The sequence below is a fragment of the Gadus morhua genome, chromosome 10 (genome assembly GCF_902167405.1).
Source record: "Gadus morhua chromosome 10, gadMor3.0, whole genome shotgun sequence".
Lineage (NCBI taxonomy): Eukaryota > Metazoa > Chordata > Actinopteri > Gadiformes > Gadidae > Gadus > Gadus morhua.
Window position 1 is genome coordinate 15,208,756 of NC_044057.1, and position 25,817 is coordinate 15,234,572.

Sequence of the window (25,817 nt, forward strand, 5' to 3'; positions counted from 1 at the left end):
TTCTTCAGGGAAAGAGGGGTCGAATCCAAAGGAATAGCTTTAAAGAGACTTTATTTGTATAAAGTATTTTCGGTATGGTAAACTGATGCTCTGAAGTAAAGAGAGATTGAAGATGTGTTCTAAGCACGTGCGAGAGTATTCTCCTAGCTGATCACAGGCATAAACCCACCTATGTCTAGTCGCTGCCGAGAGAGTTCTGACCCGCCTCCACGATTCTGGAGGCTCTTATGGACTCAGCGAGGACCGGAAGACTTGGAGAGGAACCGGTGTGACGTAATCCTCGGTTTTCCTCGCCTGGTCTGTGGTGCTGCCCTCTGTGGCTAAAGTATCTATTGCAGCCTTCAGTAATGTCCTGCTTTCCCTTGTGGCTATGTGTAGTATTTACGGCTTATATGTTTGGTCCTACCCCCTATTGGTTAAGTGAGGGAAATACAGCTTGTGTTCCTAAAATACGTAACAGTTGCAATCTGTAATGTCTCAGCAAAAGTGTGGTGATAGTTCTACATAGCCTATTTAATGTTTGAGAGTACACAGGTGTGCTGTATTGAGTGGCTCATGTTTAGTACCAAATTTGTTAAGGGGGAAGTTAACACCGAACCCTTCAGAAGAGCCAACTGCATTCAAACCCTATGTGAAACTTATTCTCAGTCCTAATGAAGTGCCCCAACACTGTTGAAATTGCATACTGCTGAATTGTATGATCAAGAGTATTGAATAAAACCCTTACAGTGCAATTAGCTAATTAGGCTTTCTAGAATGAAGATGTAATGTCAATGTAGACACACATGTTGTCGCTATTCCGTCAGGACAGTTAAAAGCCAAGTAGTACTTCCTGTGCCACATGAGAGCGGTCCGAGTAAAACCCATAAATGCTAGCCGACTACTTTTTATATACTTTATATAAAAACAAACTATATCGATTTGATCTGCTGAAAATCGGGTTACATTGCAGTTTTGCCAGCGCGCTAAATAGAGTGGCGAAGTCACGCCCCTTCCGGTAGGGCTCATGGGACCTATGAGATCGAAAAATATGAATGGGTGTCAATGGAGAGAAAATAATTATTTTCTGGTCCCGGTCTTTATATGCCCTGGATTACACATATGTTGTTTGTGGATTTAAAGGATAATTTTTCATGCAAGGAGTTCGACCGTTTATTGTGCAATTGTTCAGATAAAGGCTGTAGAGAAAACACAACGAGAAAGACTACACGGCTCGTATGTGACGTCACGCTCCCTGCGACTGGCGTGGAGAAGACCAACAATCTTCCCATCGGCATAACTGAAACTCTGCACGTGCCCCGACTTATAATGGTTTTCACCTCTTTCGATGCTTTTATCCTCCCCTTGGAAAAAGCGGTGAAGTGGGGGAGAGAGATCGCCATCTCTGTGCCGAGTTCCAAGGGCGGGTGTGGTGACGTATATCATATGCGTCGAGAGCAGCGAAGAGCTGTAGTTCACAAAGGGGCCTCGCATAAAACCTAAAATTATCAAACTTCTTCACGAACATTTTTAGTTTTCTTTGCATGAAAAATTATCATTTAAATCCACAAACAACATATCTGTAATCCAGGGCATATAAAGACTGGGACCAGAAAATAATTATTTTCTCTCCATTGACACCCATTCATATTTTTCGATCTCATAGGTCCCATGAGCCCTACCGGAAGGGGCGTGACTTCGCCACTCTATAACTTCATGACGGCCTACCTACGTCCTGTTTATCACCTGCACGGCTGCATTGCGTCACCCTATACTGGACATTGGGGTACACTACAGACATAAATAGGAAGGACACTAAGGAGGAGGAATGACCTCAAACATGTGATACTTAATTAATTGTTTCAAATAACCCTGCCTCGTTAAATCAATGAGCTTTGTGTTTTGCTTTCACAAATAGGTTAAAGCTGTATCAATAAAATCTCTAAATCTAAAATGCGGAAAATATAAACATATTCCAAGGTGCCCTTTTGAAGGACTCCTTGGAATATTTCCTAACCAGCGGACCCTAGTTTACGACAAAAACCAAACAAATGAGGCAGCTCCTTTGCCTCCCACGTGGTTTGGAGCCATGTCGAGCAGAGGGGGCTAACCATAGAAAAAAAAACGGAGGCATGTCACATGTTTAAAGCCTTTATTTTATTTCATTAATTAAATATTAAAATATACATTATATCTATCTATCTATCTATCTATCTATCTATCTATCTATCTATCTATCTATCTATCTATCTATCTATCTATCTATCTATCTATCTATCTATCTATCTATCTATAATTATTTTAGTTATAATATTATGTTGACCATAGCTTTTATTCAATTATCGTTACAACAAGATCTGTATCTGACCATTGACCATCAACTCGGTAATTCTGAAATTCATAGACGCAAGGCCATGGACCGTACGCCACCCTATCGCCATTCTCCCATCTTGAATTTAATAGACCATTCTTGTTACCTCGAAGAAGTCTGGTGGTCTCCGTATAATAAATAAATAAATAAATAAATAAATAAATGTATTTATTTATTTACTAAACGGCTCTTCTCAATGCCGTGGAACGCTCCGTTCAATTGCATGGGCCTTCCCGACTTCCGGCGTTGAATTATCTTTTCCTTCCGGGCTTAAAGTTGTTTTAAAGTTGTTAAATTAAATATCGTTTTTTTTTTTTACGTTACACGGTTACGTAAAATAGCATAATGACCAAAGAAAAAGGTTTTATAGCCATGATTTAAACGGCATGCAAGCTGCTGTTTTCAGCGTCCAAAGCAACCATGTTTTTCTGTCGAGAGCTAAAATATTCTTCGTCATAACTATCAAACCCGAATACTAAAATATCCTATTGTCCGCCTCCGCCATTTCACGGAAAAATGTCCTATTACCTCCCGCACATGTAGAGGGCCTCGTTCGCTCGTTTTGGATAAATTCCAATGGGTCGTAATCTGTGGCGGAACAAACCACCTACGTGGACGTATTTTCCGAGAGGACAGGCTGATACTGGATATTGATTGGTTTGTAGGTGGGCGTGAGTCTGACGGGGGGGACATGTCCCCCCCACTATTTGAAATACGAATTTTGTCCCCACCAGTTTTAAAAATGTGTAAAAAAAAAAAATATATATATTAAAATCCCCACATACTCAACCGAAATCGTCGAGTCTAAAATCATGCGATAGGCGCGCTCGAAGACATCATTTATTAGATAGGCCTACTTGATAAACCGTTGGAACACACAAGACCGGAAACCATGGCAACGCCGGTAAACAAACCCCGACTCCCGAGAAGCCCAATCCCTATGAGCTCCCTGCGCAGCTGCGCTACGGCCATCCGGAGGGACACAGAGCTTTTGGCCGTGATATTATACATACAATTATATTATATTATATACTATTATATATAGAGCTCCGAGAGTCGCAAACGGCAACAATCACTTTCTCCTCCATCCCGCAGTACACCCCGGACTGCACTGCGCTGAGTTTGACGGTTGAACGCTGATTGGCTGTTAGGTTACACATGTCGCTCAGTGGCCACGCTGTTGAACGCTGATTGGCTGTCATCACGCGAAATTCGTGTCAAAGTTGAATTTTTTCGCGCTTGCCTGTGCACGGCGAAAGTGTGGCGCGACAAATCAAAAATATTCGCCCGATACGCGTCTATAAGTTCACTTTGTATGGGATCTTGTCGTCCCGTTGCGTTTGGTGTGAACGCACTGGAGAAGTTTCAAGACAGACAGCCAAAATTGACATTTTTATTCAGAAAATAGCCGGTCCTTTTGCTTCCTATAAAAAGCATGTTTGTGACACTGGATAATATCGATATGGATACGTCATCTAGCCTGCATGTGGAGGGCCACATAAGGTAAGAAATTGGTTTACGTAAACTTTGCTGCAGGTTCTGTTTGCTCGTGAATCGTGATGACCTGGCCAAAGGTTACCAACGGTCCTAAGCGATTGTGATCTGATTCTGGTTGGTGCACCAGTTAGTATGCATTGTATATATAGATTGCAGCTAGTAGCAGCTACAGACGGTGCGATTGCTATGCCAATGTGGTTATAGTTGGTTTTGTCTGATTGAGATATTTGACGACTTGGAGCCTGGTAGGCCTATCCTGACATAAATATGTTCTCGCATAACCTGTGTGATTATCCTAAACTGAAGGGGATTTTATTTGCGGACAATTTTCTTATGATGTTGTAACGAGTGAAGTCTACATTGGTCCTTCGCAAGTGTTTACTGGTGGTCAGGATTTGGCAGATGCAATTCTCCTCTGGGTGCTTGTATTTTTCTTATTTTTTTAATGCAGCATAACATATGCTACCAGCAGCCCTTGCTCGTCTTCAAAAGGCTGATGCTCAGTACCTCGTTTCATTTCGTACCCCCTTTACAGTCTGGCATTGTTTGTCTGGTAAACTCTGTTGATGTCAAGATAAGTGTTAAATTGCCAACACTGTTCTTTGTCCTGTGTGTATTAGTATTAGGCCTACATATCCCGAGCCAATACCCTGGTGTTTCCAACGCTGTTTTGCAAAAACAAGCCAAAACACAAACTGTGGTTTTCAACTTTTATTGTTCGAATAGGATCTTCATAGGGCTGGCCCGAATGCCATTTTTCAGGCTTCAAATACTCGTTGGTTTTTCCGAGCGAATATTCGAATACTCGTTCCAGATTAAAAAAACATCAAAAACTACATTAATAATCCTTATATACTCCCTGGAACCGATTTTGACAGTATCTGCATATTTTGTTGAAGATTTAATAGCTTTTGAACGTTAACTAGTAGGCCTAAGTAGGTGGAAGTTCCTTCGTTTTTCCCCGTGAAAGCGAACAGCTGTTGCTCCGTTCCAAATCAGCTGTTCTCTGCCACCTCTGCCCTTACGGGAGCTTTTCAATTCATCCTGGAACGTGCATCTTTTCAGGGAATTTGTACAATAAATCCATGACAAATAACGAATATTGATTGTCTTATGTGTCCATAGTATATCCATTATATTGACCGGGTATTCCCAAGACGCTCACGCTCTGCAGCAAGCCAGTCACAGTTGATTGGCGCGGCGCTGTACAGCGAGCGTAAACAAATAACTAAGCTAAGGTTTTAAGTATTACTTTTCCTCCAGAGATCCCGCTAATGTTGTGTTATAAAGTAAAGGGAAACAAGATATCTATTCTTCCTCCACCTCTCTCGCTTCTCTATTTGGTGTCGCTGACGCTTATAGTTTGCCTCCCTCGCTCTGGTAAAGTCACCTACGTGGAAAAAAAAAAAAAACGAAGCTCCGAATACTGATTTAAGCTTCAAATACTAATTTTCCGAACCAGTATTTGAATATTCGAATAATTTCAACACCTGACAATGCACTGTAGAGCATATTGTAATGCAGCGATGAATGGATGAATTGCTTACATAAGGGTACCCAGCACTTTTCAGACCACACTCAAGCGTATGGTTATTGTCCCCACCACTTCTAAAAACAAACTGACGCCCTTGGTAATATATTATAATTTATCTAATTTGATGGGTTGTTTATCATGCTAAAATCATGCTCATTGTCAACGCATAAAGGATCAGACTTTTAAACAGATGCATTAGATAATTTAAATAATAATATAAAGGCTCCATCTTATTGAAAAATAACGCACGCAATCATCCTTCTTTCTGTGTAAGTACGTGTGCATGTGTTGTCAGTTCTGTTCAATTCTGGATCGAGGCAGCATAACTATAAAATGTAGAGAGCAATGTTCTCAAGTATGCGGTCAGTAATCTAGAGTTAACCAGAGGGATGGTGGTGATAGGCCTAGCGTTACAGGGGGAGCCCAATCCTTACTTTGATCAGCTCAGATTCATGGGGAATTTACTCTTGCCACAATCAGGCAAGATATGTTGCATTTTTATTTTTATTATATTAATTCTAAAGAAGCATCCACAAGGGAGCTGTGATAATCGTCCTGACTGAAACAGTGGAATACATATTTTTGGAATGTTCCAAAAATAGATAATCGAGAGTTTTAAAGGAGCACTGACAAATGACGGGGAATAAATTAGTTTGAAATAAATATTTCGTCGACCATCCACCATTGAAACAATATATGTACAGCCAAAAATATAAAGAATACGCAGAATTTAAGTTAGAGTATACGGCTAGATAGTTTGGTTGATTTTATGATTGATCTATTATTACTCCTGGTCGAACGGTGGCAATAATGCACAGAAAACGTAATTTTTCTCGCCAAAACACTAACTAACTCAAAGAAGAAGAAGTAACACGCTGTCTTGATAACTTTGTTATCAATGAAAAGGCACAAGGAAGCGTTTAATGCCGTTGTGATGCTGAAATGGAACATACTATCCACGAGCAAACAGGTGCCATTCAGTTCACACATTTTGACACGTCTTATTTAAATAGGCCTACGTTTGATGATTGATTTAAGACCGGGCAACACAGCTGGTGGTTTCCTGAGTTCCAAACGGAACGCACAGCTTCACGTGCACACATTTTGTGAAATTGTATGATTGTACAATAGTTATCAGATTTTATTTTATATGATCGTTCTTATTGTACAATAAGTCACTATTTGTCCCCCATGTTAGTTAACCATTGTCTGTCATTTGTTTAGTTTATAATATATCATTTTCTATCTCTTATGCGAGTCGTTCAATATTGGCTGATTAGATGGGGTAATGGATTAAGTAGCTGGAACGAGATGCAGTGTGTGATTCAATCTGTTTCTGTTTGCTGTTTTTTACCGTATTGCTAACAGTGAACCTGTGTCTCTTTCTAGCCCCGTAGGCTTACTCCAATTACATGGATAATTGCCTTGCTTAAAGTGTGTGTGTGTGTGTGTGTGTGTGTGTGTGTGTGTGTGTGTGTGTGTGTGTGTGTGTGTGTGTGTGTGTGTGTGTGTGTGTGTGTGTGTGTGTGTGTGTGTGTTCAACCAATAGGGTTTGGCATGTTGAAATAGGCTTTTTAATGCAGTTTAAAATGCACTATCCAACTCTTGCCAGCAGAGAGCGCCTTGGCTTTACCACACTGGGACACCATCCTTAGCAATGAGTAATAAAAAAAAAAGAAGCCTGGTTTTCATGTTGGTTCTTTAACCCAATTGTGCAGAAACACATGTAAGGTGTATTTGCTTTGAAACAGGGATTTTTTTTATTTTTAAATGGCACAGGATGGTTTCAGCAATCCTAAAATACGACCGCCACTCACTTATTTATTTTCATTGTAGACCTTTATATTCTTATACTGACAAAATATTAAACTTCCCCGATTAATCCAAACCTTTCCTTGTTATAAAAACTTCATAACACGTGTGTTTCCAAAGTTGGCAGCCTAACATCTGCATATTGTGTTGTGAGTCCCACACAGTATGAAATAAGATGACATGACAATTGCAGAGTCTCCCTAATGCCACACGGGTAGGCATTTTTTACATGTTTTGTGCTTTAATAGCACCGTAAACACTAATCTAGTTCTCATTCATTCCAGGAATGATTAGTCAGATAATTTTTTTGTTTTTTTATACGCACTATGAAAACAGCAGAACAGAATATGGCTTAACAGAACAACATGTTTCCTCTGCTGTGGATATTGTTTTTCTTATGTTTGTAACTGGGCGGTGCCTTTAGTCTTTTTACAGAGTGGGCACTAGGGGGATCCAGGAGGATACTGCCACACCACAATTGCAATATACCATTGTTAGTTTTGGAAGAACTGGGATAGCATTGTGAAGTAATTGCATTCTGTGTTCTATTGAACTCCTAATTAATTGTGACGACATAGTTGAAAGCATTCAAATTTTACCATGTCAACGAACTCCTATATTATAATGACTTATGTATTATTAGTAATACACTTATATTACCTAACATTTATTTTTTAATAATAAACAAACATTTAAAGTGAATTTGTTATATTTATCACTGAATGTGCATTGCAATTGTATCTTGTGTAATAAGCAATAATTGAAAGCAGAGCAAACTGTCAGAATAAACTTGTATAATGAGTAGGGTGGAGGACATATACAGTGTGTAGGTAATCATGTAGTAGCTAGGCCTATATGTGAACCTTAAAATAGAATCGCTCCATGCAGCCATGGAGCGATTCAACATGCTAAAACAGGCAAAAAATAAACATGAAATACAAATCACTTGGGACAGCAGTTCATTGACAGAAGGTTATTCAACTGTCAATACACACTATAATATGTAACATGTTATACCATCTAGTGAAGTGAATACTAAATGCTAGAGAGCCAGATGGTGCCTTTTCAAAAGGGTGCTGTAAAGATTTCATTGGTGAATGTCTGTCCTCTACAGGTTTAAAGATGAAGGCCAAGGTGGACATTTGCCATTGGCTGAATCCATCGACATGCTGCAAACGTGTCACCATAGTGCAGATGGAGGTTGAGCACGTGTGCCCGGGAGCCTGCCGACAGAAGGGGGCGCTTCAGAGGTTTGTCTTAACCCAGTTTTTGACGGTAATTTGAGGAGATTCTTTGCTGCAGGAGCTTTTCTGCCGTGCTCAGTTTTTACTCTTAAATGCCATATATTAAACCAGTTAACCATACAGCCTTTTCACCATGGCTCAGGTAATTGATTACCTGCTCATACCCAGGGGTCCATCTGCTTTCTTAGAAGCAAGCATCTTCATAAAGTTCACATTTTAATGAAAAATGTAAAATACAAAACAAATTATTATTGATAAGCGAATAAGAAAAAGGAGGAAATATTCAGCAGTGAATGTGTCCTAAAACACTGCCTTATTAGCTCACATGAAATCTTTATTAGTACTAGTGCTACCTGAAGATTAGAGTAGTGGTAGCTGGAGCCGCCTCCTGCTCTGTGGCCCATGGGAAAGGCAGGGCCGCCAGCCCAATCCCCCTCCCCTGCAGCAACATACGGCCTCTTCAGTGGCTTCCATTTATGGAGCTGAAGCACAAATCCCATTGACCTTGATCTTTAACAGCCACGACAACATGAGGTGTAGACAGGACATTGCCACACGATTAATTCCCCAAATAGAACTCATTCATGCATTATGTTTCATTGAATTGTCATTTTCTGTAGCTGTTTAGTTTGAGCGGCTGGGTTGTTTTATATGAAATACATTCATTCTGAACGATTTAACATCGCAATTCTAAGTGTGTCTAATGAGTAACACTCAGTCATACTAAATACAAAAGCTGAGCAACTTACAGGTTTTCTAAATGAGACAGGCATCCGGTCACCTTCCTTAACTATTTTGGAAGCCAATATTGCGATGGAAAAAAGTGCAGTTGAGGCATTTGCTCACCAAAATAAGAGCGCACAATCGCGGTAGGGGATCACATGTGACATCAAAACGAAAGCGGTGGAACCGTGTCACTTCCTTAGCTCCTTGGTTCGGGCTCATTGCAGAAGGTCAGGATCGAGGCGTCCAGCATCAAGCTTGAGATCATGTTGTGGAGAACACTTCCTTGTTCGAGTCGTAAGAACACATGTCCGTCTTTGCGTCACATGTTTCACCAGTACCAAATTATGTCCCTGCATGTCTATGGCTACAATGCTGAAATAGTGCCACCTGTCGTGAACCATCCATCTATGAGGTCAAAGCAGTAGGATCACCATGCAGGTGCACCGGAGTCCATTAATAATATCATCTAATGCACCGAAAGACATCTAATGCTCTGCATGTTCTGTTGGAGACATCTCGCATGTCAACATGGGCTGCTCAAAGAGCATCTGACCTTCAGTTGTCATGTGAATAACTCGTGTGTCTATTTCATATGTTGCTGCTGCCACATTCAGTCAGCCCATGTATATTCATCGCTTTTCATGAAAACTGTGTTAAAGTGTTTGGCTGAAAACTAGAAAAGTGTGTTGCATAATGAAATACATATATAGTAGACATGTTGAATTTGACAGGCAGTCATGCTAATGAAAGTGACGGACATATATGTGTTAGTTCTTAATGGGCTACAGACTTTTCAAGTGTTTGGTGGTGTTAATCTTTGTGTGAACGTGTCTCCTTAGTAAACAACATAAATATACAGACATTCTTTACATCACCCAGCAACTACAATCCCAAACCACTGGCATGTCTCTCGATTACAGTCCTCGGCTGGCACAGTCTGCATCTAGAGACTTTAACTGTCTTCGATGGCTACACTTCACAAGTGCAGCTTTTATCGCTAACAGCAACATTTACGACTTAAGATGTTAAAGGTTTACTTTGTCGTTATTATAACTGTGTATCGATAATTGCCTATGCTAAAACTATCCAGTGAATTGAGTGTGTGTTTGTGCATGTGTGTTTGTGAGAGAGACCCTGCAGTCCTTCAATATTTTCATTAACTGCCTTGAACCCCATGGCGCTCTTAAAATAAAGTCTTGGCACTTCTGTTGGCAAAAAGTTGGATTTATTACACATATTAATCTGTCCTTCATCCGTCAGTTCACAAAGTGGCCATGTATGCTTGCCTCAGCAGATTGGTAGTACTGAGTCACGTATCGGGCCCAGGTCCTTACTTCTCTCAACAACCCCAGCTCTATAGCTCTGGCTCTACGATGTCTGTACAGCATTGTGTGCTACTCCACGACATCTGGACAAAACTGCACATTGGCAGTGCTCTTGTTGCATTAATTTATTTTCACTTTTATTTGTTTCATGCTATTTCCCCAAGCACTTTTTTTTCAAAGGTGCAAAAAAAAGTATTATTCCTTAAAGTTTTGCTTGTCTGGTCTGTTTGCTTGTAGGTTATCTGTCAGTTCAGGCTAAAGATGCCCAGATTATTAATTACATAGTGAGAAAAAATGTTATTTGTTGAAATTAATACAGGAAAGAATTCACACCAACCTCCACTAGCCACCTCTGTTCTAAGAGTGTAGGTCTGTTACCATAGAAACCCATCCTCTACAAATTGTAACCATGGAAACCTTTCATCCGTCTCTTGGGAAGGGGGCATGTTGACAGGTAAAATAACTATGTGAACCCTTGAACTCTTGTGCCTGCCTTTCTCCAGTCTGCCTTGGAGCATGACGCAAACCAAGGGAGGGCAATGTACTATTTTGGGTACTAAATATACCATTAACACATTCGTGACAGACATTTTACAACAAATCCCATTTGATAAGCGAATAATATTTGCCCTAACCTCGATTTATTTATATTGTCTTTGTTGGAAATCCCTACAAATCATACAAAGTAATTGGTAATTTGAACGCTCTATGAGGTTTCAGATCACTTTCCTTTTGCGGTATTCATTGAGGGATTGACACGTCAGCTCATTTGAAATATGCTGTGAAAATGCTTTGTTTCATACATTCCTATAAATAGTTCAGTACGTTCTGATAGTAGGTGATATTTTGTAATGTGGAAGTTTGAAGGGCTGACGGGTTGAAGTACTAATGAGCAGGGGCATTTGTTCATAACTAGGCCAGCATGATGGATGCCTCCTTCATATTTGTTATTTTGTTCCGGAGAACAACCTTCCCACTGGGGCTAGAATCAATTTCCCCTGCCAGCGCCACTCCATTAAATTAAATAAATGTGGGGTTGGAAATCTTCCGTTCCCTGGGGACACTCTGGGCAATATGTGACCATGACTGTGGCACACAGACACAGCTCGATCAATAGGATACGCAGGTCTCTCGCCCACTCTCTTCACTCCCTCTCTCTCCCTCTCTGTCTGAGTGGCCTGAGCTTTTCTGACTCCTTGTCAGTTCTGTGAGCGTGGGGGTGTGAGGGACATCGGGGTGAGACAGTGTGGAGTGTTGGCATGTGAGACAGCACAGAGCCTGGAGCTTGAGATGGGCCTGACTGGTCTGCTCTCACTGCTGTGCAGAGATGCACTCCTGCTCTACTCTCCAAGGCCAGCGCACGGCCCTGCCATCGCTGCCCTGTGCCTTTCTCTCACTCCCCCCCCCCCCCCCCCCCACTACAGCCCTAAAGATTGAAGTTAACATTTTCTCTCATTACGATCGCATCGAGATAACAACGATATTCAGCACGTAGTTAAATGTATTATAGATAAATGTGGGATTTATTCCCTGAAACAAACCCAAGCCCAAATGAGATTCTAAACCCATATCCGATCCATTAGCAATTATCTTTATGTTATATGAATGTAAAGTATGGTTTATGACTTTCCATTATGATGTGTTCAAATGCAACAATTCCAATACTCATTTTTAGAAAGAAAACTTTATTAGTGATTTTAGAAACAGAACACATTATCACGGTATCCATTTAGACCAAATAAAAAAAAATGCCAAAAATAAAATGGATTTACTACTTCACCGTCACAGTTGATGAGTGGGTGAAAAAAGGTTTTACAACAGATCTGTGCTGATCCATTTGGGTCCAGCACATTACCACCATTTTGTCACCACCATACATTAGGAAAGAATGACAGCCCAAATGCTTACTAAATACAAGCATACACTACATATATGTATATTTTTTTGCACATCATTTTATGTTTTTGTCTTTTTTTTTTTTTTTGTCCTTTTTAAAGTAGGCTGTAAGGGGAGGAGATCATACATAGTTCAGTTACAATATAACAGTGTTAGTAAGATCGTCATGTCAAAGCCAGACACAAAAGAGTGATTGTTTTTTTTTCTTTTTTTCTCTTCTCATTTGCAAAAAAAACGTAACTCATATTTGGGGGAAAAGGGAACAAAAAGAATGAGGGGCTCAGGAGCAAATATTTCACACTACAGCATTTACAAATATCTAACAAGGTTTAGTTAACAAACGACGCCACGGTCTGTGGGGTGTGTAGGAGAGTACTAGGTAGGAGATGTTTGGCAGAGGCAGAGGTTATACATACACAGGTCTCCTGTGTGAGTCATGAAGTCAGATCATCATACAAAAAGAATCATAAAATCATAGCCATCTATTTATTTATATATATATTTCTCTATATAGTCTTGTGTTTTTTTTACTTTGAGAGCAGTACATGCAGCAGCCACTTAGTGGAGTGACATCATACTGAGCCATAAAACATTGTGGGGTGGGAAGGCGGGGGGGGTTGGCTTGCAGAACATACAGGCAGGGGGATGGTAGGATGATGGGCTACAGGAAGTGACTTCAGAATGGGGTAACGCCCATTCCTCCTATCGGCCCCCCTGTTTCAAAGTCTCCCGAGAGGGGTTGACAGGATAGGCTTCAGGGTGGAGACCCCTGGACGCTTGCGTATATTTTACATGTGTTTTGCATTGAGTGATCTAGACGTTTCTATTAACAGAGTACGCTACAATTACGGCGTGTATATATAAAAGCCTACACATCACGACCAACTTTAATTTTGTTTTAAGCAACAATCCGAAAGGAATCAATCAGGCGCCAAAATAAAGGTCTACATTGTGGTACATGAGAGGAGGAGGGCCAGCCCATAGCACCCTCCCCACCACCTCAATCAGGATCTCCACCCTGGTCTTAAGGAAGCCCTATCCCACCTGGTCCCCCCTCATCCGTGTCTACACGCACGGGGAAGGAGCGCTGGTCCTCAGCATGGAGGAGGCTAAAAGCGCTGACCACTTTGCACTTGAGAGGGACGTCTGACAAAGACAAAACAAGGAATGGCCTCCAATACCGACCCCGGGGCCCCATCCACAGTACTCCATGCCGTGTTCCCAGCACACCACAATGTTCTCAGAAGGCCCTTCTCGAGACCCCCAGCAGGGGCCGGGGGGTTGGAGCGGGGTAGGGGTGGGTGGGGCTAGGGTTGAGTAAGGTTGACAGGGTATTATAACCAGCGCCCCACCGTCAATATGCAATCATCACCCAGGTAACGGCAGGAGGAGGGGGGGGGGGGGGGGGGACAAGCAGAAGCGTTGTATTTAAAGCTATAGAAAAGAGAGGAAGTAGGAAGTCGTGGCTGTTCACTGAAAACGAGTTAGCAGAGATCAAGTTCACACGTTTCACCATCACATAAAGTAGGCCGTTGGTGGGGGGGTGGGGGTGGAGGTGGGGCAGGATGCAGGAGGGAGCACGGGGAGAGGGCTGGGTGAGGGGGTGTTGCGGTAGCTAGAGGGGGGGGGGGGGGGGGGGGGGGTAAGGATCACTGGTGATGTCAAGGTAGCCAGGCGAGGGCGGGTCGCTGCCAAACATTCAGAGCATCAGGGTGTAGCAGAGTGGCTGGGGGGGGGGGAGGAGGGAAGGCATATCAAAAGCGTTTCACCAGGTCCTCCACAGAGTGCCCTTCACACACGGCCAGCTCGGCGGGGGCTCCTGCTCCCCGTGGCTCCGCAGGAGGTCCCCCGGCGCCTCCCCAGCCTAACGATGCGTGAAGCGGGTTCAGGCTAAGGTGTGCTCCTCTCTGTGTCCTGTCAGAGCCGTCGGACGGACGGACCGAGGAGCAGTGGCCCCCTGGGGGGTTGGCACTGCTTCCATCCTGAGGGAGCACACGAGCATACTGCCGCGGAGACTTTGCAGGGCAAGAAACTTGCAGTATCTTATTTTGAAGCGTATCTCGTAAGTGGTGTTAGTCGGGATTGGGTTTTGCCTCCTTTTTACATCTCTCTTCGTAGGTCTCCAGAGCGTTCACGCTGAGTTGGACATAATATCAGGTGTCTGGTGTGTCTAGATATAAATGTGTGCATGTGTGTGTGTATGTCATACTGTTTGTGCACTCGTGTGTGTGTGTGTGTGTGTGTGTGTGTGTGTCTTCCTAGCCTTCCAAGAGTATACTTTCGTGGTACACTTCAGAAAGTGGCAGCAGTGTCGATATAAGCCTCTGCCTAAGTGACTCTCTCACCCGTGCTATTTACAAGTAGTGTGTGTCCAGCTTCGAAATCACATTGCATCATTCATAAATGCGTGTCATCTGCCTGCCTTTCTTTTTCTTTTGCTCCTGGCGTATTTTTTTTTTGTTTCTGTCGTTTTTCATGGCTGGAACGAAGCATGTTGTGGTCGTTGCTGTTGATACAAGGAATACGCTTTTATCTCAAAGAGCAGTGTTTGTACATCATGGTTGGGGCGGAGGGCGGAGGTAATACAGAGGTGCCAACATGCCCACTGAGTGAAAAGGCAAAACTCCCAGCAGTGGAGGGCATAGCAAGTCGATTACATCAAGGTGGACGGCAGTTAGCCCTGGTTAAATCTGTTGAATTTCAAGCCATGCGCGATTATTCATTTTCCTCGAGACAGGAGCGGCACTAACGTAAATCTCGGTTAGGGTTGGATTGCCAGCAGTAGATAATAGAGGCCGAGATCTTAAGTATTAAGGGATGTGTCTATGTGATACAGCAGAACCGGGGGAAACCTGTAGAACTGTAATGATTTGTATTTTTTCTTATCTTTCTTTCCCCCCTGCCGGTGGATCATGAGTTGGTACCTCTGTTTTAACAACAGCCCCTCCCCCAGGTGACGCGTCCCCCCGCCCCCGCCTCTAGTCATCGCCGTCGTCCTTGCCCTTGTCCTTCTTGTCCTTCTTCTCCTTCTTCTTCTTCTTCTTCTTCTTGGCCTCCTCCTTCTTGCCGAAGGTGATGAAGTCGCTCTTGTCGTCCTCTCCGCCCTGGTTCTGCCGGATGGAGATGATGGCCGGGGAGCCGGGGATGATGAAGGCCTCGGGGGGCACCTCGCCGGGTTTCAGGTGCTGCGGGGGCCCGCCGGGGACCCCCGGAGGACCGTAGCGGAAGTGCCAGCTGTTGCTGTCCACCCCTGCTCCCATCGGGGGGGACACCTCTCCCCCGTCACCGTCTGGTGGAGAAGCAAGGCGGAGGGGCGTTAAAACATGAGCCTTTAGTTAGTCCTTCTACACCTCATCTGTGCATTGGGTTATTCTACTGCAATGCATAATTAAAAGGTACAATCTATATTAGGTACGATCTACTGTGTATCGAGCGATATAGTTCTGATGACGCTGTAGGGACTGGCATGATAGTCAGTGGGACATCTGCCAGTGTTTTTTCAAAGCACAGGAAAACAAATATAAGACCTATTTAATAGTCCTGCCAGTGGCTTTGATCAAGGCACTAGCACTAGACCTGGAGTTGTTATACTTTTTTTATAAACATATATTTTTCTTCTTCTAAGCTTCTACTCTTGAAGCATAACCCTTCTATGTAAGTAATTAAGTACCAGCAAGTCAATCGGGCCAACCACATAAACACGTGGATGAATATGGCTGTAGAAAGTAAATAAAAAGTATTCTAAATGCTAGCTAAAACACAATGTCGGGAGGGAACCAAACCAGTCACCATTGTGAGTAGCATATGAATGTCATTGTTCACGATGTTGGCACTTTAATGGCAACGGTTTTCATAGGTTTGGATATTAACAACAATGCAGACCTCCATCACAGTCAGACAGCCGATTGCTGAATGCAGATCAGGTCAACAAAATGGTGCAGTGCGTTACTGTGTGTGTGTGTGTGTGTGTGTGTTTGTGTGTGTCTTTCTCATTGCTCAAGGACACACATTGTGTTTATTTTTGTGTCCTACTGCGTGTACCCTGCTGCCATCACGCAGGTGGATCGCCCGGAGTTGTCCACAGCGCAGGTGTGATGCTGCCTGCTCCACACTACACTCTAATCTATTAGCTCTCCATCTTACCAATCCATTACAGAGCGATGTCTGGCCCCACTCCACCACCGGCCTCTCAATCTCCCCAGAACCAGAGACCCCACACCCTCCATGTCTCTCCAGACCAATCCGTCATGTCAGGGGGAGATGGGGAGTGGCAGTCACCAATCACTCCGTATTAAATGGGTTCTAGAGTTATTTTGTGGCAGCTGTATTATCAAGTCGAGAGAGAGAGAGAGAGAGAGAGAGAGAGAGAGAGAGAGAGAGAGAGAGAGAGAGAGAGAGAGAGAGAGAGAGAGAGAGAGAGAGAGAGAGAGAGAGAGAGAGAGAGAGAGAGAGAGAGACCCTTCTCTCATTCTAAATAAATACATTAATTAATAATGTCTTTGGTGCTCTGAGATAGAGACTTGGTTACCTCAACAACAAAGTTCCACATGCAACCAGCCCAACCCACCCAATCCCGTTGCTGGCTTCCTCCCAGCACTGACCTACTTGGTGCATGTCCCTGAGACGCTCACAATCTATTTCTTTGCCTCTTTTATCCTGAGTTATGTCCGAAGGGGAGATGAATTGAACGGTTGTCCACCCAACCAGAAGGAGCGGTGTCTGGAAGACGGAGCGGTGCCCGCGTGATACCCAGGGCCCAGAAGACTCTGTCTCACTTCCTGTTCCCCTGGTCTGACCCATTCCACTTCCCCTCGCCACTATATACACACACCCGCCTTTCTGTCTAAAATTAAAGATTGCGCTGACCGCTATTACACCTATAATAGCTACCTGCTAGTACGGTTACCTGCTAAATACGGTATGTCTGTATTGTAAAACATTAGTGGAGCTAAGTCATGTGAGCAGGTTCTCGACAAACTATTAGGGGAAATTGAGATACGCACATCGTCTTTCCTTTTCTTTGTTGGATTTGTTCCCTTTGCTTGAAATTTATCTATTCATTTATAATATTTTTTTAAATAAGACTTAAATCTCAAACCTATATTGTGTCTATTATAGATAATAATAATAGTGGGTGTCTGCAGGGTAGCGGATGAGGCATCTGAGGTAGCGGGAGCTCCAGTGGTGCATGGTTGCATTTTAAGAGACATAACCTTGCCCTCACCCTGGGCAGTATCGAGTGTGAGTGTGACGAGCTTAACCAAGAATGGACTTCTTTCATGTTTTGATTCTCATTCAGTCCTTTTAAAAAGGACACAAAATGACCACGGTTGCTAAGTTATACAGCGTATGCAATGGAAAAATACCAGATTCCATCTGCAAAAAAGTCTCTTTGGCATTCACCGGCTGTGACACACGGCTGAAGGAGAATCAGATTGGCTTTGACAAGAGACGATAGAGCAGAGGATATAAGGATGTGGCAGCGCAGGAAGTGGGGCCACACTAAGTTCCTGCTTCCTCCAACATGGGGATAGCCAGAGTCCTCAGCTGACGTTCTAATCAGGGTTATTACACTCAAGTGGACGAGGTAGAAAACGCCATCGCACTCTGCACAGTACTGTGGCTGCAAAGTGGCTCTACTCCAACGGTCTCATTTGGCCTCTCTGTAATTTACTGTCTGCAGCATCTTGGGGGGTGGGGGGGTGGGGGGTGGGGGATGGGGGATGGGGGGGTGGGGGGGTGGGTTGGGCACCCGCAGCAGTCCCCGTGAGTCATGTCCTGAGTCATGTCAGGAGAGAGGTCAGCGAGGTTGCTCCCTAATGCAGCCGGGTCAAATGCATTAGATCTGTGGGTCTGGCGAGGGAAACTGCTGAATGGGACATACTGTGAAATACTGTTCCACTGTCAAAATACGGTCTAACTGAATAGATCACTCTGAAACTCTGTCCTATCCCTTTGAAACCTCCTTTTTATGAACCTTCGTATTTGAGCCCAAAAGTCGAGAGCCTTTTGCTAGGCTGTTGCATGTGTATGAGACTGCATCTTGCTGTTCATCTTCGACTTATTTATATCGTGTTCCACATTTGCCCTTTATCACCGCTTATATCTCGCCATTTCCTTCCCTTCAGGACTGAAACAATAAAGGCCACCGCCTATAGCTCGATGCTGAGACCCACGCAGTCACTGCTTCCGTCTGATTTGTCGATGGCTGTTGCAGAGCAAAATCGTTCTCCTCTCCTTCTCACACAATGTCTCTGCTCATCGTCTTCTGCTGCTCTGCCTGCACGTCTCCACTCCTGCTGACCTTTTCGTCTAATGTGGCGTGAGAGGCAAAACGGCCGTCCTCAGTGAGTCGAACAACGTTTATGGTAACGTTCAATTGATTTGCCATCAGCGATCACTTATTGCCACATGGTCAACTTGTTTTTGATGGTGATCTTAGTTTCCAGTGGACCTCACTTAAACGTTTCCTCTGTGTGAGCTACTTACGCCGCTGCCAATCGCCTGCATCCTGTGCATCTCATTCTATCCCTTCTCTTGCATTTTGTATTAATGAACGTCACAATCATCCATCAACTTTACTGAGGAAGTTTTCATTGTTGTAGCCCTATTCTAACCCTCACTGTCCTTGCCTGGATTTCAATCTTTGGGCAAGTCTAAATCTTTGTTCATCGTGTGTGTGTGTGTGTGTGTGTGTGTGTGTGTGTGTGTGTGTGTGTGTGTGTGTGTGTGTGTGTGTGTGTGTGTGTGTGTGTGTGTGTGTGTGTGTGTGTGTGTGTGTGTGTGTGTCTGTGTGTGGTTTTGCGCTTTGTTCTCCACTCATCTGTACTATTCAAGGTTTGTATCCACAGCCACTTTAATGCTAGCAGCTCCACTTTCCCATGTCTAGTTCTGCATTCATCCCCTCGTCTGGCCCTGCCATCGGCTGGTCCAGGGGAAGCGCAGTGAAGCGCACTGCAGCGTTACATAACAAGACCGGGGAGAAGGAGGTGGAAGAGGAGGAGGAGGAGGAGGAAGGGTGGTTAGGAGGTACGCATGGTTGTGCATGCGAAACATGATCCCTACCACTAAAGACAATGGGGAAAGAGGAGGGGGATTGTCAGTAGAATATCTAAAAGAGTCAAGTGCTTTTCTTCTATATTCAGCGTATTCAGTGACAGATTAACGGTAATACTCAACTGGAGCCCCACCTCTTTATTCAGAAATACGGAAATTCTGCTTGTGTGTGTTTGTCCCTGTTTGTTCATAAGGAAGTTGGTTTTAATTTCTCTATATATTTCCTCACTGTTGGTGGTAAGACATTGCTTTTGTGTGTGTGTGTGTGTGTGTGTGTGTGTGTGTGTGTGTGTGTGTGAGATCCCATAAGAGTCAGCTGACTGGTGACGGAGGCCATCTATCCCTCTAGCTTCACCCTGTTCAGCCTCACCATGAGAGAGAGTCTGCCAAGTGTCGGTTCAAGTATCGATATCTATATTAACGCGGATGAGTGTGAATGAGTTAATGTGTCTATGTGCTAAGAGACACCTAGCATCACTTAATCAGTAGGCTGGTTTTTAATGGCAAGCATCTAGTCATTAGTCGATGAGAGGATTCATTCTGCCAAGTCACAGAGAAGGAGAGGGCGAGAGTCAAGAAGGATGAGTAGAAGGGTATCTGAACATGTGTTAATATAAGCCAGTTGTCAAATTTAACGTTAAGGCTTGACAGAACACTCACGCTCACACCCTCAGACGTACAGTATAGATGTCAACTTCATCAATATCGCTGCATTTGTTCATTGACTGCATTGCTGTCCGGATAGATCAATTGAAATAATGTAATGTAATGTTTCAGTAGCTGTTCCTGCTACACTGTCAGGGAAGAGATAAATCAGGAGAGATTTGGCTTATTATGTTTCAACATTAGTGTCCTTTCTTTTCCTCTATCGTCTTATCGATGGGCACCCAGTGCCTGAAAACAGGTGCTCCTGCATACCCTACAGACGATCGATGTATCTGGGAGTTTGGACTCAACATCTCCCGAATACAACATCTTAAGGCTGAAATGTTTGTACTACATTTGGGCCTTTCAAATACTAACAGTCAATGTTCTGGTCAGGTGGAGTCATGAAAACCCTGTTAAACGGCTTTATCTGGACAAATGATGCGGTTTGCTGGTCCGCTTAACAAAGTTTGGTCTGAATACCTCCGGCCTCAGGTTTTTGCTAGAGCTTACTTTGTCCGGATATTTCCAGAATCTCCACTTTTACTGCAGTATCCTCTCTTAGCACGTCACCTTTAAATGTAGGTCCTCATTTTGAGTACATGTTGTGGTGGACAATAAAAGGTTTAAATTGATTGCAATCAATCCATGTCAATGTGTGTGTTTATTGTTGAATGTAATTATAGTGCAGATAGGCATTGATGAAAATACTTCCACCCCTGCAGTAAAGCACAGCCGAGGTGTATGTGGGTCGTTGTCCTTCCCTCTCTCCTTCTAACACAGATTCCCTAGCTCTCGCCCCGTCCGATCTCTAATGTGCTGTACACCCTTTGTGCGTTGCATGTTGAAAAGTCTCTCACGTCGGTGCTTACGGTTTCCAAATGTACACAGTGTTCCATACTCCGCCTCTAGCTTCATCAAGTTTCTTCACTTCCCTATTCGGTATACACTGTTTTGATTTGTTTCAATTTTGCATTAATTTACAAACCTCTTCTGATGATTTCCCTAGTGGCTCCTATCTTTCAGTACTGGGCCATATGCTGGTACCCCCCTCTCCCAGTGCCTCATGGCTGTCCAAGCATCCCATTTTTCATCCATGCTCCATCTCTCTCTCTCCCTCTCCACACACCCAACACCTCTCTCTCTCTCGCTAGCCAATCTGTATGGCCATGAATGGTTGCCGTGGAAACTACATCCTCCAGTGAAGCAGTAGGACATGGGAGTCAGGGTGACAATGCTGTTGCTGATGGAGAATAATGCAGCTCTCTCTCTCTCGTGTTTGCCTCAGCCATTCTGCCCTAGCAACAGCACCATAACCCTTCCTCAACAACTCTCTCTCTCTCAACATCTGCCTCACCTATCCTTGCTGGCCTCCTCATCCATCACGTTTCTGGACCGATCACCATGTTATCCCTGGCTAGTTCCTCTCTTTTCCTGCCTTCGTTTCTCTTCCCTCCCTTAACCTCCTCACCAGTGTGCACTGCACTAAGTGTCTAGATTGCCTCTCTTCAACACCAGCTTTCTCCCTCTTAATCACTCCATCTTATATATAAATATGAGAGAGAGAGAGAGAGAGAGAGAGAGAGAGAGAGAGAGAGAGAGAGAGAGAGAGAGAGAGAGAGAGAGAGAGAGAGAGAGAGAGAGAGAGAGAGAGAGAGAGAGAGAGAGAGAGAGAGAGAGAGAGAGACCCTGATTCTGTTAATGTAAGTCTGTTAATCTGGGCGTGCACTGCGCTCCATCTGCCACGGTCGCTGCAGCACACGCACACACAATAAACAAACACACACACACGATAAATCACAGCAACCCAAAACAGCCCCATGCCTCCGTGCACGTACACAGAGAGCGGTGCCGCAGCATTTTGAACCGGAGGAAAATGAACCGGGGCGTTGCCTGCTGAGGCTGGTTTGTAGCAGGCTCACATCCAGGTACAAAACAGGAATCTGAACCTGCGCCATAACCTGTGCTATCGTCTTCCATCTGTTCCATCGTGTTACTTACTATACATAGAAGTGTTACTTCTATAACCATGCTCAAAGTTACATTGAAGTCCTCAACCGTTTTAGACGTTGGGCAAAGGGGTTTATTTTTGTGATGGGGAAGCAATCTTCAGCAGGTTTATTCCTACGATTTTTATTGCTGTATCAACTAGAGCAGAACAGCTAGCCTAATGCGTACACAGATTCCCAGTACCTCCACCACACTCTTCCTTAATACAGCTGTAAATCTCTCAATATATCACTACCCGTCCCCCTCTCTCTACCCCGGTATGTTCAAGCACCTGCAGCCTGACAGTTCTCAGCCTATAGGCAGGAAATCGATGGCTGTGTGTGTGTGTGTGTGTGTGTGTGTGTGTGTGTGTGTGTGTGTGTGTGTGTGTGTGTGTGTGTGTGTGTGTGTGTGTGTGTGTGTGTGTGTGTGTGTGTGTGTGTGTGTGTGTGTGTGGGCATTAAGTTGGATCTGGAAAGACCATTAGGGAGTGTGTGGACGGTTTGTCAGGTTGTCGGCCCCTTGCCTCCTGTACACAAGTGCACATCAACCAGGTCACATGGGCAGCTGTAAGTGCCACAGTATGGCCATTTTCTTTTTCATGAACTGTAATTGCAGAGTCATCCTCGCCCACATTGTCCGCCCCTCTGTCTGGCCCTTTTTGTCTCCCAACACAGGCTAGCTTCCCTGGTCTCCCAACACAGGCTAGCTTCCCTTCTGTCTTCCAGCATAGGCTAGCTTCCCTAGCGTCTCCCAACACAGGCTAGCTTCCCTAGCGTCTCCCAACACAGGCTAGCTTCCCTAGCGTCTCCCAACACAGGCTAGCTTCCCTAGCGTCTCCCAACACAGGCTAGCTTCCCTAGCGTCTCCCAACACAGGCTAGCTTCCCTAGTGTCTCCCAACACAGGCTATCTTCCCTAGCGTCTCCCAACACAGGCTAGCTTCCCTAGCGTCTCCCAGCACAGGCTAGCATCCCTAGTGTCTCCCAACACAGGCTTGCTTCCCTAGCGTCTCCCAGCACAGGCTAGCTTTCTTAGTGTCTCCTAGCAGGTCGGCTGACCTTCTAGAACCAGCCAGGTTGTCTGTTCACTTGGCGTGCTTTGCATGTATTGTTTGGCCCCTTCATGTTATGGCCTAGTCTGGAGACAATTTACCGTTCCGCTGCTCAGAGCCAAGACGCACATCTAGTAGACGCGGCCCAGGTAATTTATGGTCAGAAGGAGGGCACAGCCGAGCGGTTCAGTGTGGGGAGAGTCGTACTTTGCTGACTCATCTAATGATAGAGGGATCGTCTGATTTATTCCCTTATGACCTTTTTGTGCTCATAATCTCTGGAGATAATCCAAATAAACTGTACACTATGTCCGTCCTCCTCGATAACTCTCTTTGCCTTGTCCGCCTTCCTGTTGCAGAGCGCCCAGATAGCCATCTACGCCTACGCAACAGCTGCCATTTCCTCTCCTCACAGCACAACACGGTAGTGACAAACGTGGACCGTGGCTTCATATTCGCTATCTTTCTATTCCACGGCGATATTACATCCCTCTGGTCTGATACAGCTTTTAGAAGATGTCAAAATGATTACAGCTGAACTCGGAAACTGCCCCTATTATAGAGCGGCCGCTATCTGAGGCATGGTATGTGGCGTGTCTATTGAAAATGAACAATTCTTTGAATTATCGGTTCATTGCAACTGCCCACAAATGGCACTGGTTGTGTTTTGGTTAATTTCAGGTGGGGTTTAGTGTGTGTGTGTTGGGTCCAAATCAGATCGGTCAGTGCACTTACCGGCTGCACTGGACACTGTTGGCCAGTTCTGGACCAGGACCCCCTGGGCTCCCTGCATCACCGCAGACTCCTCCATGTGCACCGAGCTGGAAACACAGAGCCACACAAACACGACTGGTTACACACCGCAACCCTCCTATCAGACTGTACCAACAACACCGCAAACCTCATCGTTTTCAAAGTCCCATCAAAAGCTCAATGCTCCCACCACGGTCTAGGTCAGATGATAAACAGCATTACCAAATTAAACTCTGATAGTGAGGATGACAGCATGAAGAGCAATGGGTGGCAATTTGAGATGAGGATTAAGATTATCACCCTGCGTGTTCATACCATTCTCTGGTGCGGAGATTACAGATGTTATTGCTCACTGGAGGCCAGTGCAATTTCAACAACAACCAAAGCCAAGATGGCTTACTGCATTTACAACCTGAGGTGCTACGAGCACCCCATTTCCCAATGGTCCTTTTTTCTCGTTTATTTCTTAAGGACCTGGATACTGGTGAGGGGTGTGTGTGCGTGTGTGCGAGTGAGTGATCATGCTTGTTTTGGTGCATGTGTGCATGTCCACGTGAACTACTTAGAACATGCCCCAAAGATTGACTGGACGTAAATCTGCTAGGACGATTATATAACCCAGGGGTTTAGCCCTCAATCTCAACCCCAGCCTGTTACTGTTTCATTTTAATCTGCCTCTGCACTCCCTGTCCCCCCAATTCGGAACCAGGTCTCCGAAAGCTTAAACGTCTGTTAGGGTTAGAAGAGCACTGTGGGCTGGCTTGTTTCATTCAAATCATTGTCTCTCCCTCAAAGAAGGAGATTCTAAAATAACACGCACAACACAAGCACCATTGAACCAACTCCATTACTCTGTGATTTAAATGGATTGGCTGTCGTGAAAGAAAGATGATTAAAAAATAGAGAGCCAGTTAGGGAGGTGATACGAAGGGTAGTGAAACATGAAACCCTAGTGTGTGTGTGTGTGTGTGTGTGTGTGTGTGTGTGTGTGTGTGCGTGTGCATGTGTGTGTGTGTCTTCCCAAGGTCAGACAACCACAGATTGCTCCCCATCCCCCTGGCTCCTATTCCATCCCTGCTCTCTCCCGCCCCCCACCCCTTCTCAGCGCATCATCTGCATCATCTCCTCACCGGTTTTCACACTGTTAAATGTTCCATGTCCTATGACTGAGAACGTGTTGCACACGTGAGCCCACTGATCTCTGTGTGTCTCATCGTTGTTACAGAGTATAATAGGGTTGCGATGAGACGATGGAGGCCATTTTAAGTGCTTCCAATGCACTGAGGTCGTAGAGATGCTCTCATCAATTATTCATGTCAAACACGGGACTAATAACATGCTGCTTCGATCCTTCCTCTCCACACTCTGGTTTACCATCCCATCCCCACATGCACTCTCCAGATGGCCATTCCCCACACATTTAGGTTTGTTGCTCGTTGCAGTGACGAGGGTGGGAACGGAGCCATGCTACCCACCACCAATGTTTTGTGAATGGATCAAATGGTCAGGCCTTTCAAATCTCTTCTTCTTTTGGAGTATGACTTATGATGATTCAGGCTTTGGTTTCTAAAATCCCCTATAAACCCTTTCAACAAACTCTAATCATACCAGTCTATAAGCACGTGAGCGGTCACCGCAGGCTGGTGATGGAGTTCTGAGGGGGTTGGAGGAAGTTGAAAAGACTTCAGTGCTAACATCTGACGGAAACCGACTTAATACATTTGAGTGATTCAGCCAAGCATATTAACCCTCATTAAGCCCTGCTGTAATTATAAGGGACTGTAACGCTAATGACACTCGGATGCTGTGCACTCATATTTATTTGACACACACACACACACACAGCAACACACACATACGCACACACGTAGGTTGTACATGGTTACTTGTACAGATTAATGCATGATTTTTTTAATCTATGAATCAAACAAAGCTCA

General features: G+C 44.3%; 1 protein-coding gene across 17 annotated transcripts in view; it reads right to left on the reverse strand.

Annotated features, from left to right (window-relative positions):
* Positions 1–12,153: 12,153 nt before the first annotated feature.
* Positions 12,154–25,817, reverse strand: part of LOC115552445 (protocadherin alpha-C2) — a 196,850-nt gene continuing 183,186 nt past the window's right edge. For all 17 annotated transcript variants that reach the window (XM_030368569.1, XM_030368570.1, XM_030368556.1 and 14 more), the window contains exons 3-4: positions 23,863–23,948; positions 12,154–15,673 (exon numbers count right to left, since the gene is read on the reverse strand). In XM_030368569.1, the coding sequence (XP_030224429.1) occupies positions 15,363–15,673; positions 23,863–23,948 (397 nt within the window). In that variant the 3' untranslated portion in view covers positions 12,154–15,362. The remainder of the gene's footprint in view (positions 15,674–23,862; positions 23,949–25,817) is intronic.